The 18,809-nt window shown below is 42.3% G+C and overlaps 1 protein-coding gene across 15 annotated transcripts in view; it reads right to left on the bottom strand.

Annotated features, from left to right (window-relative positions):
* The window catches only part of LOC134344192 (calcium/calmodulin-dependent protein kinase type II delta chain), a 586,032-nt gene that overhangs the window by 289,444 nt on the left and 277,779 nt on the right, over window positions 1–18,809 (bottom strand). For all 15 annotated transcript variants that reach the window (XM_063043584.1, XM_063043590.1, XM_063043588.1 and 12 more), the window contains exon 5: window positions 2,912–2,977. In XM_063043584.1, coding sequence (XP_062899654.1) covers window positions 2,912–2,977 — 66 coding nt within the window. The remainder of the gene's footprint in view (window positions 1–2,911; window positions 2,978–18,809) is intronic.

Raw genomic sequence — 18,809 nt, 5'->3', positions numbered from 1 at the left:
ACCGACCTGCACTCAGCCCATAACCCTCCCAACTCATGTCCTCTTGTTTGAATCTCCCCTACGCTCAATGGAAAAAGCCTATTCACATCAACTCTATCTATCTGCCTCATAATTTTAAATACTTCTATTAAGTCCCCGCTCAACCTTCTACACTCCAAAGAATAAAGACCCAACTTGTTCAACCTTTCTCTGTAACTTAGGTGCTGAAATCCAGGTAACATTCTAGTAATTCTTCTCCGTACTCTCTCTATTTTGTTGACACCTTTCCTATTATTCGGTGACCAGAACTGTACACAGTACTCCCAATTTGGCCTTACCAATGCCTTGTACAATTTTAACATTACATCCCAACTCCTATACTCAATGCTCTGATTTATAAAGGCCAGCATACCAAAAGCTTTTTTCACCACCCTATCCACATGAGATTCCACCTTCAGGGAACTATGCACCATTATTCCTAGATCCCTCTGTTCTACTGCATTCTTCAATGCCCTATCATTTACCATGTATGTCCTATTTTGATTAGTCCTACCAAAATGTAGCACCTCACATTTATCAGCATTAAACTCCATCTGCCATCTTCCAGCCCACTCTTCTAAGTGGCCCAAGTCTCTGTGCAAGAAATTTGTGTGAATAATTTCAATCATTAGCATTTATAATACAAGCTATTGACAAGAATTGTGCACTTCTCTGTACGTTTATGCTTTTCATCTCTGAAGATGTAAACTGTCCTGTCAAAAGTGAGATGTCAAAGTAGGTTCTCCGAGTTAGGATGATGGACTTTTCACCATCATGTATAGATTAGAATTCATCTTCACAGGATGAGTTATTCATATAATGTCCTGAAATGGAAATAAATCTGAGAAAGTGTGGTAAGGCAGGGATATGGCACACTTGCCTTTCTTTAGTTGGTGCATTAAGTATAGGAATATGGAAGTAATGTTGCGGTTATATAAAATGTTGGCTGGGCTGCACTTGGAATAGTAGTATTCTGATCCTGGTAGAAGTTTATGATATTAGGAGAGGCAAGGATAGGATCAACAGTCAGAATCTGAAAGATAATTAGTTTAATTCAGTATCACGTTTGGTCAAAGTACTCTATGTTTCTGTGTGAAGTCTTATTTATCCAAATTCACTAAACTAAACCGAAAGCTGATTCTGCCAATAAAAATTTTTACTGAACTGGATCAACACATCAAATCAACACATTTGGGCTTCAAAAATTAACTTAGGTCTGTGGGTATAACAGAAATAATGGGAATATTTAGAGATTCTCAATGCAATCTTATTTTTAATTTAATGGCTGCTGTATTTGGGCCCCATATCTCAGAAAGGATGTGTTGTCATTGGAGAGAGTCCAGAGGAGGTTCACAAAGATGATTCTGGGAATGAAGGGGTTAATATATGAGGAACATTTGGCAACTTTGAACCTGTACTCACTGGAATTTAGAAGAATGCCGGTGGGGGGGGGGGATCTCATTGAAACCTACCGAATGTTGAAAGGACTAGACAGGGTGGATGTGGAGAGGATGTTTCCTATGGTGGGGGTATCCAGAACTAGAGGGCACAGCCTCAAAATTGAGGGGAAACTTTTAGAACAGAAGTAAGGAGGAATTTTTTTAGCCAGTTAGTGGTGAATCTCTGGAATGCTCTGCCACAGACTGTGTTGGAGACCAAGTCCATGGGTATATTTAAGGTGTAAATTAATAATTTTTTGATTAGTCAGGGCATCAAAGGATCTGGCGAGAAGGCAGGTTTATGGGGTTGAGTGGGATCTGGGATCAGCCACGATGGAATGACTCAATGTGCTAAATGGTCTAATTCTGCTCCAGTGTCTTATGATCATACATTATGGCGACCATGGATACAACCGTGAAAACATGGAAGTCACTTGAACATGGGTGGGACTTGCGGAGAGTGGTACCAAGTGATAATTGGTTTGGTGGTTTGAGCTGGTGCTAATGTATTGATCTACTTACTGTAGCTTTTTATTTCAGTGGAAAAGGCATAAAAGTAGAACATTGGGAGCTTTAGGTTAGTCTTTGAGGCCTCACCAACGGGCTGATTGGGAACACCACCACAGGTCATGGGAGACATGTTCAGTCAGAAGGGCCCGTGCATACCTAGATATCTATTTTATTTATTCCATCCTATGAAACAAAGTTTTGTAGTTCTAAGTAGATAGTTGGAGTCTAGGTCTTTCTGCCTTACTGAGCCGGATGTGAACATTTGGGTGTAAAATAACAGCATGAAATCACCAGCCGTAACTGAAATGGAACTTCTAATCCTTTGCCTTTAACTAATACTTTCAAAACACTTTGAAAGTATTACATATTTAAGTTTATTATTAATTTCTTTTTCTAAGTAAATATATAAACTTCTAACTTTTGGATCTGTTGACTGAATGCCAATTAATTGAAACCACAAAAAATTTAATTCACTCCAAATTACAATACTTCTGAATTCATAATTATCAACTATTGTCTTCCAGTTACTTCGGACACTAAAATTATTGATCCTTGTATTTCTTTTATAGACACCTTGATTTGCTCCCACTGCTCTTTGCCAGTTTCACTGTCCCATTAAAGTTTACGAAATGTTTCAAAATGGAAAAGTTTTATTTTCTAAACTATATAAAGATAAATCACAAGAATATTCACTGGCAATATTTTGAAAATCTCTGCTTCATTTTATAAAGAAACCTGCATAACATATAAATAAAAATAAGCTGGTTGCTATACCAGACCTTTTTGCTATTTTAAAAATACAATGTCTAAGGGAAGATAAATTGAACTGGATTATAGAGTGTTCTGAAAAATTGTGGAGTAATAGCTAAGGCCTGGAAATTCCTAGAAGCCACCCTGAGGAAGTTCCAGACCTAGGAACCCCACAATGGAAGCAACAGACCTACCTGGCATCTGCTTCACTGTAGTATTCTCTGGCCACAATGTCTTCAAATAATTCTCCTCCGGTCACTCTAATAAAGAACATTGCAAAATAGCATTCAAATTTTCTTGCAAAAGAGAAAATGTTAACATATAGCTTATTGCAGATTATTATACCTACTAAATTTTAATTTTAAACAAAGCAAGTTGATGCCTCTCTCAAACTAACTTTCTGAGGTTACTACAAATGCAGAATGAATGATCCTCTCGCATTTCACATGTATTGTATTCTTCTTAAACATTTCAGGGGCAAGATAAATAACCTGGCTTTTAATTTTTTTACTTTCAATTTCAGAATACACAGGTCTTTAGGGCCATGGAGATTTCTCCAGTTAGAAACTATTTTCCTTTGTGTATTTTACTTGAAGGTACAATCTCATGAGATTTAAGCACTCTGAATAAAGGCATATAACGTAAAACAAAAGCTGCAATGTGTCTCTTCTGAGATTCAATAATAGGAAAGTAATGTTGATTGTGAGAGCTAACAAAGTTTAAGATGTGAAAATGAACACTTCTGGCTCATAATACACTAGATTCAGCTAGCTGTCCAAGCCATTCACATAAAAATTAATGGCAATGCCTGATGCACATTGTTAGATTTATCCAAGGCCCGTTTCAAGAAAAATAATAGTCGGGCTTTATAAAATTAGTTTTAAATTACAAAATACATTTATTACTTTACACAACCTTGAGATTTATTTCCTTGCAGGCAGCCACAAAACAAAGAAACCCAATAGAACAGACTGAATCAAAAGAGGACCGTCAAACACCCAATGTGCAGAGAGAAAAACAAACCATGCAAACAATAAAAGTAAGCAAATAGCGTTCAGAACTGAAGTTCACAAAAGTGAGGCACCATTGCAGCTGGTTCATGAAAGTGAGGTACCATTGCAGCTGGTTCACGAAAGTGAGGCACCATTGCAGCTGGATCAGAAGCCCATTAATTGCAAGTCACAGCCGCATTTCAGGGCTGAGACAAGTGAACCTGATGGAGCAGCGAGCTTGCCTCCAGCACCAACACCCTGCTTTTTTCAATCTAGACCAGTGCTTAAATCATCCAAACTTCAGGTCATCTCTTGCTCTTGGACCTGGGCCTTAGTATCCTTTCCCGCAGTGTCCACATTACAAGCTGACCTTAGCCTGATGAACTTGTGGTCAAAGGTAGAAAGGAGTTCTTCCCCAAAGTCCATAAGACATAACAACAGAATTAGGCCATATGGCCCATCGAGTCTGCCCCGCCATTCCAACATGGCTGATTTATTATCAATCTGAACCCTATTCTCTTACCTTCTCCCAGTAACCTTTGATGCTCTGACTAATCAAGAACCTAGCAACATCCGCTTTAAACATACCCAATGACTTGGCCTCCACAGCCATCCATGAAAATGAACTCCACCAATTCACCACCTCTAGCCAAAGACATTCCTCCTCATCTCTATTCTAAATAGATACCCCTCTATTCTGAGGCTGTGGCCTCTAGTCCTAGACCCACCCAGTGTTGGAAGCACCTGCTCCACATCCACTCTATCTAGGTCTTTCAGTATTTGATAGGTTTCAATCAGATCTCCTCTCATTTTTCTAATCTCCAGCAACTACAGGCCCAGAATCATCAAATGCTCCTCATACGTTAACCCTTTCATTCCTGGAATCTTCTAGACCAGGGTGTCAAACTACCAGCCACTAAGGGGTCCAATCCGGCCCGTGGGATGATTTAGGAGAAAAAAGGTATGTTCGTGACTATTTATTATGTATCCATACGGCAGCCGCTTTCTCTCCCACCGTTGTCTGTGTCGCCTGCTGTGCCGGCAGCTTGTTGTGTGTACTTAGAAAACAATAGGTGGCAGTTAACCACCCGCTGTGCATAAGCACCTATCACCCTGTACTGAAGACCAGTAGGGCCCCACTTATGTCGTCAGGCACAGTATAACCACACAGAGTACTCAGGTAAGTAACACCTGTAGCAAGGCTGAGACTGTTTGCTGCTGTGGTTCAAATGCTTTCCAAGAAAAGTTGACATCGAAGGTCGGATATTCAACGATAATTGGAAAGATCATTTTTTCTTCTGTGAGGTCAACGGCAAACCTGTGTGTCTGATATGCTTGCAACAAGTGGATGTGGCAAAAGAGTACAATATCAAACGACACTATTGGACGCCATACGGAGAAAAAATGACAAGTACGCAGGACGACTCAGAACGCAAAAGGTAAACGAGCTTGAAGCAGCTCTGAGAAAACAGCAATCAGTGTTCACCAAAAGTCGAGAGACTCATGATGGAGCTGTCAAGGCCAGCTATATTATTGCCAACAAAATAGCTGCTGTGTCGAAGCCATACTCAGTGAGTATCTTTGATCATCACCAAGGAGTTTGTGAAGATGGTGCCCATGACAAACACCACAATGGCGAACGACGTTTTCTCCAGCCCCGTTGAGGCCTTGGACAGACTGGGGGTTGACTGGAGTCACGCTGTTGGCGTGGCAACAGATGGCGCACCGTCCATGGTCAGGAAAAAGGTAGGTGTTGTTACGAAACTCAAAGAGAAAGTTCAGGCCGAGAATCGAGAGCAGGAATTCTGGAATTTTCGTTGTATTATACACCAAGAGGCGTTATGTAGCAGAAGCCTGAAAATGGACAACGGTTAATTTTATTAGAGCCAAGGGACTCAACCATCAGCAATTTGACACTCTTTTGTCCGAAAGTAGTATTGGACAAGGCCTGTCCTACCACACTGAAGTCCGCTGGTTGTGCTCAAACGTTTTTTTCAATTACGTGTGGAAATTGGACTATTCATGAATGAGAAAGGGAAGCCAGTGGCAGAGTTGGATGACCCAGACTGGCTTCGTGATCTTGCATTTTTGGTGGATATAACAGAGCACTTAAATGTGCTTAATGTTAACATGCAAGGCCGCAACAAACTTGTTACGGAATACTATGACAGCATTTGTGCCTTTCATATTAAATTAGGCCTGTGGGAGATGCAACTATCCCGGAGCAACCCAGCTCATTTCCCCTCTTTGCAGTCTGTGCGTGTCACTCATGGGAATAATGACGACATGGACAGGTACAAGGACAAAATATCACGGCTGAAAAGTGAGTTTCAGAATCGTTTCCAAGTCTTCACTCAGCTCGAGAAGGAATTCTCACTATTTTGCTCGCCGTTTGCCGTCAACACAGCATCAGATGTGCCGGAGGAACTCCAAATGGAACTAACTGAAATTCACTGTAACTCGGCTTTGAAATATAAATTTGAGACTGTGGGTCTGGACTCACTCTATCAATACCTCGGACCGATGTACCCCAAGATGACAGACTTTTCCTCCAAGATCCTTTGCATGTTCGGGACAACATATCTGTGAGCAAGCGTTCTCCATAATGAACATTAACAAATCCAAACTGCGCTCGCAGCTGACACACAGATATCTAAATGACATTATGAAAATCACAACTGCCCAGAAACTGGTCCCTGATGTTGACAGGCTAGCTAAAGCCAAGAGATGTCAGGTGTCTGGAAGCAGCAAGTGAAAAACTGTTCGATGCACTGCGACATGTAAGCAAAATTCATTATAAAATATTGAGTGTCATAATATTGTGATTCATTCATTTTCTGACTATTCTATTATTGTAAATGTGATCACTCCAATAAAAATTAGAGGCTAACTGTGTTCATTATCTGAGTTTGATTGCTGGAAGCAGGCTAATAAAAATTAGGTGCAGTTGTGTAGTCTCCATTTTTACAATTTGTTTCGTTAGGTCTACATTTGTGTCTGCTAATGTTCGATTTCAAATGGTTTATTAATGGGAAGGGTGTGGCTCCCAAAACAATCTTAGCCAAAATAGCATCATTTTTTCTCTCTCTCATCACAACTTTCTTGTAGTCTATGACTATAAGTTAGTACCAATCATAAAAATAATGCTTGCTAGGCAATCTTCTTCATAAGAAACTAAATTTGTAATGTGAAACACTTTTTAGCAGAGACTGAGACACATGAGAGCACGTTAAAAAAACAAAGGCAACGAAAGCTCTGGGAGCACGAGTGCATGCGTTCGTGCATGCACAACTGATCCAGCCCACATGAAGTCGCACTGAGTCTGACCCTGTGGTGCAGAAGGGTGGGACGGAGAAGAGGAGAGCTGTTGTCATTGGAGACTCTATAGTCAGGGAAGCAGACAGGAAATTTTGTGGATGTGAGAAGGACACCCGCATGGTTTGTTGCCTCCCGGGTGCCAGGGTCCAGGATGTCTCTGACCGGGTGCACGACATCCTGGTACGAGAGGGAAAGCAACCAGAAGTAGTGATACATGTTGGGACCAACGACATAGGCAGGAAGAGGGATGAGGTCCTGAAGTGTGAGTTTCGGGAACTAGGCAGAAGGCTGAAGAACAGGACTTCAAGGGTGGCGTTCTCAGGATTGTTGCCAGTGCTACGTGACAGTGATGGTAAGAATTGGAGAAGATGGCAGTTGAATGCGTGGCTGAGGAGTTGGTGCAGGGAGCAGGGTTTTAGATTTTTAGATCATTGGGATCTCTTCTGGGGAAGGTGGGACCTGTACAGATTGGATGGGTTGCACCTGAACTCGAGGGGGAGCAATATCCTTGCAGGTAGGTTTGCTAGCATGGTTCGGGAGGGTTTAAACTAATTTGCGAGGGGGATGGGACCCAGAGCGATAGAGCAGTGAAGAAAGTGTATGGAGTAAAGCCAGATCTAACATACAGAGAGGCTTTGAGGAAAGAGAAGCAGAATCAACGGTGTAAAGACAGTAAGGTAGAAGAGCTGAAATGTGTGTACCTCAATGCAAGAAGCATCAGGAAGAAAGGTGATGAACTGAGAGCTTGGATACATACATGGAATTATGATGTAGTGGCCATTACAGAGACTTGGCTGGCACCAGGGCAGGAATGGATTCTCAATATTCCTGGATTTCAGTGCTTTAAAAGGGATAGAGAGGGCGGAAAAAGGGGAGGAGGGGTGGCATTACTGGTCAGGGATACTATTACAGCTACAGAAAGGGTGGATAATGTAGCAGGATCCTCTTTTGAGTCAGTATGGGTGGAAGTCAGGAACAGGAAGGGAGCAGTTACTCTATTGGGGGTATTCTATATGCCCCCTGGTAGCAGCAGAGATACAGAAAAGCAGATTGGGAGGCAGATTTTGGAAAGGTGCAAAAATAACAGGGTTGTTATCATGGGTGACTTTAACTTCCCTAATATTGATTGGCACCTGATTAGTTCCAAGGATTTAGATGGGGCAGAGTTTGTTAAGTGTGTCCAGGACGGATTCCTGTCACAGTATGTGGACAGGCCGATCTGGGGGAATGTCATACTAGATCTCGTACCAGGTAATGAACCGGGTCAGGTCACAGTTCCCTCAGTGGGTGAGCATCTGGGGGACAGTGACCACCGCTCCCTGGCCTTTAGCACTATCATGGAAAAGGATAGAATCAGAGAGGACAGGAAAATTTTTAATTGGAGAAAGGCAAATTATGAGGCTATAAGGCTAGAACTTGCGGGTGTGAATTGGGATGATGTTTTCGCAGGGAAATGTACTATGGACATGAGGTCGATGTTTAGAGATCTCTTGCGGGATGTTAGGGATAAATTTGTCCCGGTGAGGAAGATAAAGAATGGTAGGGTGAAGGAACCATGGGTGACAAGTGAGGTGGAAAATCTAGTAAGGTGGAAGAAGGCAGCATACATGAGGTTTAGGAAGCAAGGATCAGATGGGTCTATTGAGGAATATAGGGAAGCAAGAAAGGAGCTTAAGAAGGGGCTGAGAAGAGCAAGAAGGGGGTTTGAGAAGGCCTTGGCGAATAGGGTAAAGGAAAACCCTAAGGCATTCTTCAAATATGTGAAGAAAAAAAGGATGACAGAAGTGAAGGTAGGACCGATTAGAGATAAAGGTGGGAAGAGGTGCCTGGAGGCTGTGGAAGTGAGCGAGGTCCTCAATGAATACTTCTCTTCGGTATTCACCAATGAGAGGGAACTTGATGATGGTGAGGAGAATATGAGTGAGGTTGATGTTCTGGAGCATGTTGATATTAAGGGAGAGGAGGTGTTGGAGTTGTTAAAATACATTAGGACAGATAAGTCCCCGGGGCCTGACGGAATATTCCCCAGGCTGAACATCCCAGAACGCATTATACACAATCAGGAAAACTCACCAATGCATCTACATTCTCAGCAGGCTGAAGAAAGCTGGACTATGCACATCTATCATCATGTCATTCTATAGACAGAGAGCATCTTAACAAGCTGCATCATTTCATGATATGGAAGCTGCACTGCCACAGACAGGCATGCTCTACAGCAGCGGTCCCCAACCACCGGGCTGCGGACCGGTACCGGGCCGCAAGGCATGTGTTTCCAGGCCACGAGGAAACGATATGAATCAGCTGCACCTTTCCTCATTCCCTGTCATGCCCACTGTTGAACCTGAACGCACGCGAGGTAATTACGCTCGCGTCATCCATGTCAGCGCGGGAAGAAGATCAATTCCTCGAGCTTGCAAGTGACGGCAACTGAAAAGTATATTTGACATAACATCTCTGTCGGCATTCTGGATCAAAGACAAGGCTAAATATCCTGAGATAGCCATGAAAGCACTGAAAACGTTGCTTCCATTTCCAACATATCTCTGCAATGAATGCAACGAAAACTAAATTGCGGAATAGACTGGACATGAGGAACCCCCTTCGAGTATCGCTGTCTCCCATCACCCCTCGATGGGACCATGTTGTTGCAGGAAAACAAGCCAGGGCCCACTGATTCAGCAATACCGGTGTGTTGCAATGATTTTATATGTTTATACAGGGAAAATATGCGCTGTGTGTTTAATATCCAAACATTACTTAAAATGTTATGATGCTATTGACTTATAAGTGACTTATATAACCATATAACAATTACAGCACGGAAACAGGCCATCTCTGCCCTTCTAGTCCGTGCCGAACGCTACTCTCACCTAGTCCCACCGACCTGCACTCAGCCCATACCCCTCCATTCCTTTCCTGTCCATATACCTATCCAATTTTTCTTTAAATGATAATATCCAACCTGCCTCTACCACTTCTACTGGAAGTTTGTTCAACACTTGCTTCAAGCTCCCCTGATAATTGACTTATCACTATATTCATGCGAGGAAAATATGATCTGTGTGTTTAATATTAAATGCGTTAGATAAACCCTTTTAGAAACGAAATTGAGTGTTTTAGCCACTTATCACCTATATTCCGGTCGTGATTAACACCACCTCCCCCCCCAGACAGAATCGCCAAAAATGATTTGTAGAAAAAAATTGGCATGTACACGCATGTGCACTGGTGCCCGCGCAAGGCTTCATGGTCATTGTAGTCTTTCTCGGGGTAATCACAACGTATTTGACTACTACTCTTGTCCGTTGGCAACCCTACCTCCCCCCCCCTCTGGTCAGCTGGTCCGCAAGAAAATTGTCAATATTAAACCGGTCCGCAGTGCAAAAAAGGTTGGGGACCCCTGCTCTACAGTAATAATTCAAAACTGCCCAACACAGCACTGGCACCAGTCTACCCACCATCAAGGATATAAATATAGAAAGATGCCAGTAACATCATGAAGGATCCCATCCACCCAGCTCACGGACTTTATGTCCCACACCCATCAAGAGGAAAGCTACATAGCATCCACATCAGGGCCACCAGAGTCAAATACAGTTAATTCCCTAAGCAGTAAAGCTGATGAACACCTCCACCCACCAACCACCACTATTTTATCACCCTATCAGTCACCTTATATACAAACATTTCTGTGCCTAGCATCACTTTATTGACATACAATAAGCTACCTTATGTATTTACATTTAATGTGTTTTTAAATTATTATTGTGTTCTTTTTTTGTGCTGTATCAGATCCGGAGTAAAAATTATTTCATTCCCCTTTAAAATTTTATACTGGAAATAACATTAAACCATCTTGAATCTGGATCTTTAATTTTGATTCTTTTGGAGGGTGTTTAAAGACCAACTGTACAGAGTAAAGGACAGGTATGTTCTAGTAAGAAGAAAGGGCAAGGATGGCAAGGTAGACAACCCTGAATGTCAAGAATGGTGATGACTTTAGTCAAGAAGAAAGAGGAAATGTATGTAAAGCTTAGGAAGCTAAAATTAAACAGAGCTCTCGAGGATTATAAAAAAGCCAGAAAAGATTCAAGGAGGGAATTAGGAAAGCCATGGCCATGAAAAATCCTTGGCAAGTAGGATTAAAGAGAATCCCAAGGCATTCTCTACATACATCAAGAGCACGAGGACAACTTGAGAAAGAGAGTGGGACCACACAAGGGTAAATGTGGAATATTTGCTTGGATGGGGAGTATATGTGGGTGAGGTCCTTAATGAGTAGTTTTAACATCAGTATTTACCAAGGAAAAGGATGTGGAGAATGTGGAGATCCCTGTTGAACGTTGATATGCTTGGGCACTTTGAGGTAAAGGAGGAAGTAGTGTTAGGTCCCTTAGAGAACATGAAGGTGGTTAAGTCCCCAAGGTCCGATAGGATATACCCCAGGTGATTGAGACAGACAACGGAAGAGATTGCTGGGATCTTGACCTTTGTGTCCTCTGTACCACAGGCGAGGTCCCAAGAGACTGGTGAGTAGCTAATGTTGGTCCATTATTCAAGAAGTGAACCAGGAGTAATCTTGGAAACTATAGACCACTGGGAATCAATTCAGTGAAAGAGAAGTTACTGGAGAGAATTTTTAGAGATAGGATATATAAGCATTTGGAAAACCATGGTCTAATTAGGGAGAACAGCATAGCTCTGTGCAGGGCAAGTCGTGTCTTACTAACCTGATTGAGTTTTTTAACAAGGTGACAAAGGCGATTGATGAAGGCAGAACTATGGATATAATTTACATGGATGTTAGCAAGGTGTTTGACAAGGTCCTTCAGCGGAGGTTCATCCAGAAGATTAAGATGCATGGGATCTATGGTGTTTGGATTCAGAGCTGGCTTGTCTATAGAAGACAGAGGGTAGTGGTCGAAGGGACTGATTCTAGCTGAGGTCTGTAATTAGTGCTGTTTCGCACGGGCCTGTACTGGGACCTCTGCTGTTTGTGATGTATAGAAATGGGCTGGATGAAAATGTGAATGAGAGGATTAGTAAATTTGCAGATGAAGTCAGAATTAGGTACAAAGGAGATGTCGGGGTAAGTTTTTTATGCAGAGAGAGGTGAGTGTGTGGAATGGGCTGCCGGCGACAGTAGTGGAGGCAGATACGATAGAGTCTTTTAAGAGATTCCTGGATAGGTACATGGAGCTTCGAAAAATAGAGAGCTATTGGTAACCCTAGGTAATTACTAAAGTAAGTACATGTTCGACACAGCATTGTGGGCCGAAGTGCCTGTATTGTGCTGTAGGTTTTCTATGTTTCTATGATACAAAGATTGGTAGTGATGCAGATAGTATAGCTGACTGGCAAAGTATACAGTAGGATATAGATCAGTTGCAGATATGGGTGGAGAAATAGCAGATGGAGTTTATCCTGACCAAATGTGTTGCACCTTGTAGTCAAATGTAAAGAGACCATACACTGCAAGACCATTAACAGTGTTGATGAGCAGAAAGACCCTGGGGTCTAAGTTCATAGCCCCATGAAAGTGGCTACACAGGTTGATAGCATACTTGCCTTATTAGTCGAGGCTTTGAGTTCAAAAGTCAGGAAGTTCTGTTGCAGCTTTATAAATTTCTAGTTAGGCCACAACTGGAGTATTACATACAGTTCTGGTTGCCCCACTATAGGATGGGTGTCGAGGCTTTGGAGAGGGTGCAGAAGAGGTTTACCAGGATGATGCTTGGATTGGAGGTCATGTGCTATAATGAGAGGTTGGACAGACTTGAGTTGTTTTCTCTGGAGGCTGAGGGGAGATCTGACAGAGGTTTACAAGATTATGAGAGACATAGATGAGAACAAACATACAGCATGTTTTTCCTAGGGTTGAAATATCTAATACCAGAGGTCATGCATTTAAGGTGAGGGGGGGGAATTTCAAAGAAGTTGAGAGGGGCACTTTATTTTACACAAAGAGTGGTGGGTATCTGGAATGCACTGCCTGGGGTAATGGGAGAGGCAGAAATATTAGAGGCTTTTAAAAAATGCTTAGATAGACACAGGAAAGTGAGGAAAATTGAAGGATATGGACATTGTGTAGGCAGAAGAGATTAGCTTGGTTACCCATTTGATTACTAACTTAACTGGTTCGGCACAATTTCATAGGTCAAAGGGCCTGTTCTTATGCTATACTGTTCTATGTTTTATAAACAATCTGCTGGAAGGAGTGGGTCACAAAGTATCTGTAGGAGGAAAAGGATGAAGGATGACAGCAACATTGGGTACTGTTTAGCCCCATTCTTTGTGTATGTGCACTGAACCCAATGGACTCATTCCATCTTAGTCATAGTCATAGTCATACTTTATTGATCCTAGGGGAAATTGGTTTTTGTTACAGTTGCACCATAAATAATTAAATAGTAATAAAACCATAAATAATTAAATAGTAATATGTAAATTATGCCAGGAAATAAGTCCAGGACCATCCTATTGGCTCAGGATGTCTGACCCTCCAAGGGAGGAGTTGTAAAGTTTGATGGTCACAGGCAGGAATGACTTCCTATGACGCTCTGTGTTGCATCTCGGTGGAATGAGTCTCTGGCTGAATGTACTCCTGTGCCCAACAAGTACATTATGTAGTGGATGGGAGACATTGTGCAAGATGGCATGCAACTTGGACAGATCGGACCTCTTGGTGAAGAGATTAGGAAGTTAAAGTTTTAGTCATCTTGGACCTCCAATTGAACCAGAAGATGGCCCTGGTGATTCCCAAGGTGAAGGAATGGGTGATGGGCCACACATACACCAAGTACATCACACCTGATAACCAAGTTCCTCCTAGTTATTGAGTTCCACTTCCACAGTTCCAATCCTTGTTTGGACTTTTTAATCTGCTCAAGCCAATTCTTGTAAACACTTTCATCCCTTGAAACCATATCCCCAGCACTTTCAAGTAGTCTGACCTGACAGTAAAGGTGACACTTGATCAGTCAGGCCAGTAGCCAAAGATCATAGCCTCACTCCTCCAGTGGTTTACTCTGACTCACGAAGCCAATGGAGAGAGAAAAACAAAGTTAGTTTGAGAGTTGTACGACTTGCACTGGAACTGGTCAGCTGTAACAGAGCAGACAAAATGAATCATCTGAATTCATTATTGAGTCTAGAGGGCAACAATGTGCCAAGATCAAGGATGAGGTGGTTTCACAGCTGTTAAGTTGGACCTTGCTGATATTATGCAGGAGGAACAGAGGGATAGGTCAGGTGGGAATGGGGTGGAAAATTAATCACAGGTAATAGCAATAATGCCTACAAATGGAAGCAGAGGGGATTTTTATTAAAAAACGAGTTATGATCCAGAATATAGTTTTTGTAAGATAGATGGAAAACAGTCCTCTTTTCAAAGGTGAATTAGAGAAGTATATTGCAGGGGCTTACTGAAGATGGCCTCCAGCTTTAAACAATTTTTTCAGCCAAGTAGTTAATTGGTGATCTAAATGTTTGACAGTTTGCCATCTTACCTGTGGTGATAATATTGTGCAAATATTTCTGTGTATCCAATCTACTACTTTTTCTCATCTCTTGCAGGACATAAATGCATGTTGCGGCCAAGCAGAATCCCACTGTCTTTGGCAAACAGCAGCCAGATTATCAGATGCAGAAAGTAACGCCCCGCCTTGATGGTTTACTCATAGCTTGTGTTGTGATGAGTCCAATTAAATTGTTTATACATACCTCTGATGATATATAATAAAGTTTGCAGTTTTTAAGTGTTGCTCTACCTACCATTGTTTGCCTATGTTACTGCCCCCATTCATCCATTGATTGGATAACCTCTCCGTCTTAACCCTTAGCAACCGGAGCCTCATCCAATTTGATGTTCTTTTGCATTCTCTGTCCCATGCCCATCTTTAAGACTTAAAACTGACTTGTTTCTTTTTCCTTTGTCTGGTTCTGATAACTTGCTAATCTCTTCACAGATACAGCTCATCCTCTTAAGTATTTCCAACAGTTTCTGCTTTTATACTGATCAGCGTGGATGATTTGGGCATTTTCCATGCTGTATAATTCCATATATTATGCTTTACACTCAGTGGCCACTTTATCAGGTACACCAGTACACCTGCTCATTAATGCAAATATCTAACCAGCCAATCGTGTGGCAGCAACTCAATGCATTAAAGCTAGCAGACATGGTCAAGGTTATTGTTATTGTTCAGACCAAACATCAGAATAGGGAAGAAGTGTGATCTTACTGACTTTGAACATGAAATTGCTGGTGCCAGATGGGGTGGTTCAAGTATCTCAGAAACTGCTAATCTCCTGGGATTTTTACACACAACAGTCTCTCATGTTTGAAGAAAATAGTGCGAAAAACAAAAAAACATCCAGTGAGCAGTAGTTCTGTGGGCGAAAATGCCTTGTTAATGAGAGAGGTCAGAGGAGAATGGCCAGACTGGTTCAAGCTAATGGAAAGTAACCATGCGTTAAAATAGTGGTGTGCAGAGGAGCACCTCTGAATACACAACCCATCAAACTTTGAAGTGGATGGAGTACAGCAGCAGAAGGCAATGGACATACACTCAGTGGCCACTTCATTAGGTACAGAACGAACTGGGTGTATATCCTCAGGGCTTCTCTGATTGTTTTAGTTATTTATTTTCAATCTGGGCCCTTCAAACAAAAGTAAAAATTACCAAGATAAACTGTTGATCCACAAGATTAATACCTCAAAAATATAAGTGAAAATGGATTGTCAGTATTTACTGTAAGGGCCTTTATTTAATTATGAAAAGTTATCCCTTGTGGGGAATATTCAGTTGCACGGTGAAAATGTGTATTATGAGTAGCAAACACAGAATGGAATATAAAATCAAAATCTGGAAGCAAAACTAATGTTCAGCTCCGTTTCCCTTTCCACGGTTGCTCACTGATCACAGCCAAAACCCCAAAAAGACAGACAGGGTCAAATCCAGTGAAGAATGGTGCTATCATTTGTGGAGAGGATAAATAGAAATATAACTGGGAACTGCTTGTGAAATGGCAGACTCCATAGCCATAGACTTGATTATACTGATTCTGTTGAAGCATGCCTAAAAGGCAATGCAAATTTGACAGGTGTGTTTGACAGATTTGTCTCTATTAGAATGGGGTAGCGTGGAAGATGAGGACAAGAGGGACCCTATCCCTGGTAGGGTGGTAGGTGAGGACAAGAGGGACCCTATCTGTGGTAGATAAGGACAAGAGGGACCCTATCCCTGGTAGGGTGGTAGGTGAGGACAAGAGGAACCCTATCCCTGGTAGGCTGGTGGGAGGATGGGGTGACAGAAAATGTGCGTGAAATGGAAGAGGTGCAGTTAAGGGCAGTGTTGATGGTGGAGGAAAGGAATCCCCTTTCTTTGAAGGAGGGGGACATCTCTGTTCTGGAGTGAAAAGCCTCATCCTGAGAGCAGATGCGATGGAAACAGAAGAATATAGTGAAGGGGATGGCATTTTTACAAGCAACAGGGTGAGAAGAGGTATAGTCCAGGTAGCTGTAGGTTTATAATAGACATCGGTAGATAAGCTGTCTCCAGAGAAAGACACAGTGAGATCAAGAAAGGGGAGGGAGGTGTCAGAAATGGACTAGGTAAGTTTGAAGGCGGGGGGAAGTTGGAAGCAAAGTGGATGAAGTCGACGAGTTCAGCACACAGGTGCAGGAAGCAGCAGCTATGCAGTCATTGATGTAGCGTAGGAAAATGGGGGATAGCCACCAGTGTAGGCTTGGAACAAAGACAGTTTCACATAGCCGCCAAACAGGCGGGGATTGCTCGGACCCATGCCAGTGTTCGTGGTTACACCTTTTGTTTGAAGGATGTGGGAGGAGCCAAAGGAGAAATTATTAAGAGTGAGGATAAGCTCCGCTAGATGGAGTGCAGTGGTGGTAGAAGGTCCTCCCAGGTGAGGCAATACTTCACCTGTGAGTCTGTCAGGGTCACATACTCTGTCTGGTGCTCCCGCTGTGGCCTCTTTATATCAATAAAGGTTGAGACACCGCTTCGCCAAACACCTATGCCTCGTCTACCAGAAGAAGGCTGTGTACTCAGCCCCCTGCGGTACTCACTGTACACCCATGATTGTGTAGCCAAGTTTCCATCAAACTCAATATATAAGTTTGCTGATGACACAACAATAGGCCATATCTCAGGTAATGATGAGTTTGAGTACAGAGAGGAAATTAAGAACCTGGTGGCATGGTGCGAAGACAATAACCTATCCCTCAACGTCAGCAAGACGAAGGAATTGGTTAATGACTTCAGAAGGAGTAGCGGATCGCACGACCCAATTTACATCGGTGGTGCACAAGTGGAACAGGTCAAAAGCTTTAAGTTCCTCGGGGTCAATATCACAAATGACCTGACTTGGTCCAACCAAGCAGAGTCCAACCAAGAAGGCCCACCAGCCCTTTACTTTCTGAGAAAACTAAAGAAATTTGGCCTGTCCCCTAAATCCCTCACTAATTTTTATAGATGCACCGTAGAAAGAATTCTTCTAGGGTGCATCACAACCTGGTATGGAAGTTGTCCTGTCCAAGACCGAAAGAAGCTGTAGAAGATCGTGAACACGGCGCAGCACATCACACAAACCAATCTTCCGTCCTTGGACTCACTTTACACCGCACGCTGTCGGAACAGTGCTGCCAGGATAATCAAGGACACGACCCACCCAGCCAACACACTTTTCGTCCCTCTTCCCTCTGGGAGAAGGCTCAGGAGCCTGAAGACTCGTACGGCCAGAATTGGGAACAGCTTCTTTCCAACTGTGATAAGCCTGCTGAACAGATCCTGACCTGGATCTGGGCCGTACCCTCCAAATATCCAGACCAGCCTCTCGGTTTTTTTGCACTACCTTACTTTCAATTTTTCTATTTTCTATTTATGATTTACAATTTAAATTTTTAATATTTACTAATTTTTACTATTTTTAATATTTAATATTTGTAATCCAGGGAGCAGGAAGCGCAGAATCAAATATTGCTGTGATGATTGTATGTTCCAGTATCAATTGTTTGGCGACAATAAACTATAAAGTATAAAGTATCTCCCAGTGGCCACCTATTTTAATTCCATTTCCCATTCCCATTGTTGTATTCTGTAGTCCACATCCCAGCTACTGTTGGGAGGCCTGTATATAACTGCCATCAGAGTCCCTTTACCCTTGCAGTTTCTTAATTCAACGTTCAAGGATTCAACATCTTCCTATGTCATATCTTACTAATGATTTGATCCCATTCTTTACCAGCAGAGCCACGCCACCCCCTCTGCCAAACTTCTTATCCCTCTGATACAACGTGTAACCTTGGACATTCAGTTCCCAACGACAACTATCCTTCAGCCACGATTCAGTGATGACCACAACATCATACCTGACGATCTGTAATAGTGTAACAAGATCATCCACCTTATTGCTTACACTCTGTGTGTTGCGATATTACATTTTCAGTACTGTATTTGCTACCTGTTTTGATTCTGCATCCCTAATGCATGGATACTCATCCTGCTGGCTACAATTTTGTCCTCTCATCTGCCTGCCCTTCCTGACAGTTTGACTGCTTCTATCTTTGCTTTTTCACCAACTGTCCTATCCTGAGAAGACAGGGTAGATATTGTCTTTTTTCTCCCAGTATGGAATTGTCAAAAGACAGAGGCTAAAGGTGAGTGGAGGAAAGATTAAAGGAGTTTCATGAGGTAAGTTTCATTCACACAAGAGAGTGGTAGATGCCTGGAATATACTCTTAGGGTAGAGGTTGGAT

Source organism: Mobula hypostoma, chromosome 3 (genome assembly GCF_963921235.1).
Source record: "Mobula hypostoma chromosome 3, sMobHyp1.1, whole genome shotgun sequence".
NCBI classification, from domain to species: Eukaryota; Metazoa; Chordata; class Chondrichthyes; order Myliobatiformes; family Myliobatidae; genus Mobula; species Mobula hypostoma.
Note: the sequence above shows the minus strand (reverse complement) of the source record. Positions and strands in the feature narration are given on the sequence as shown.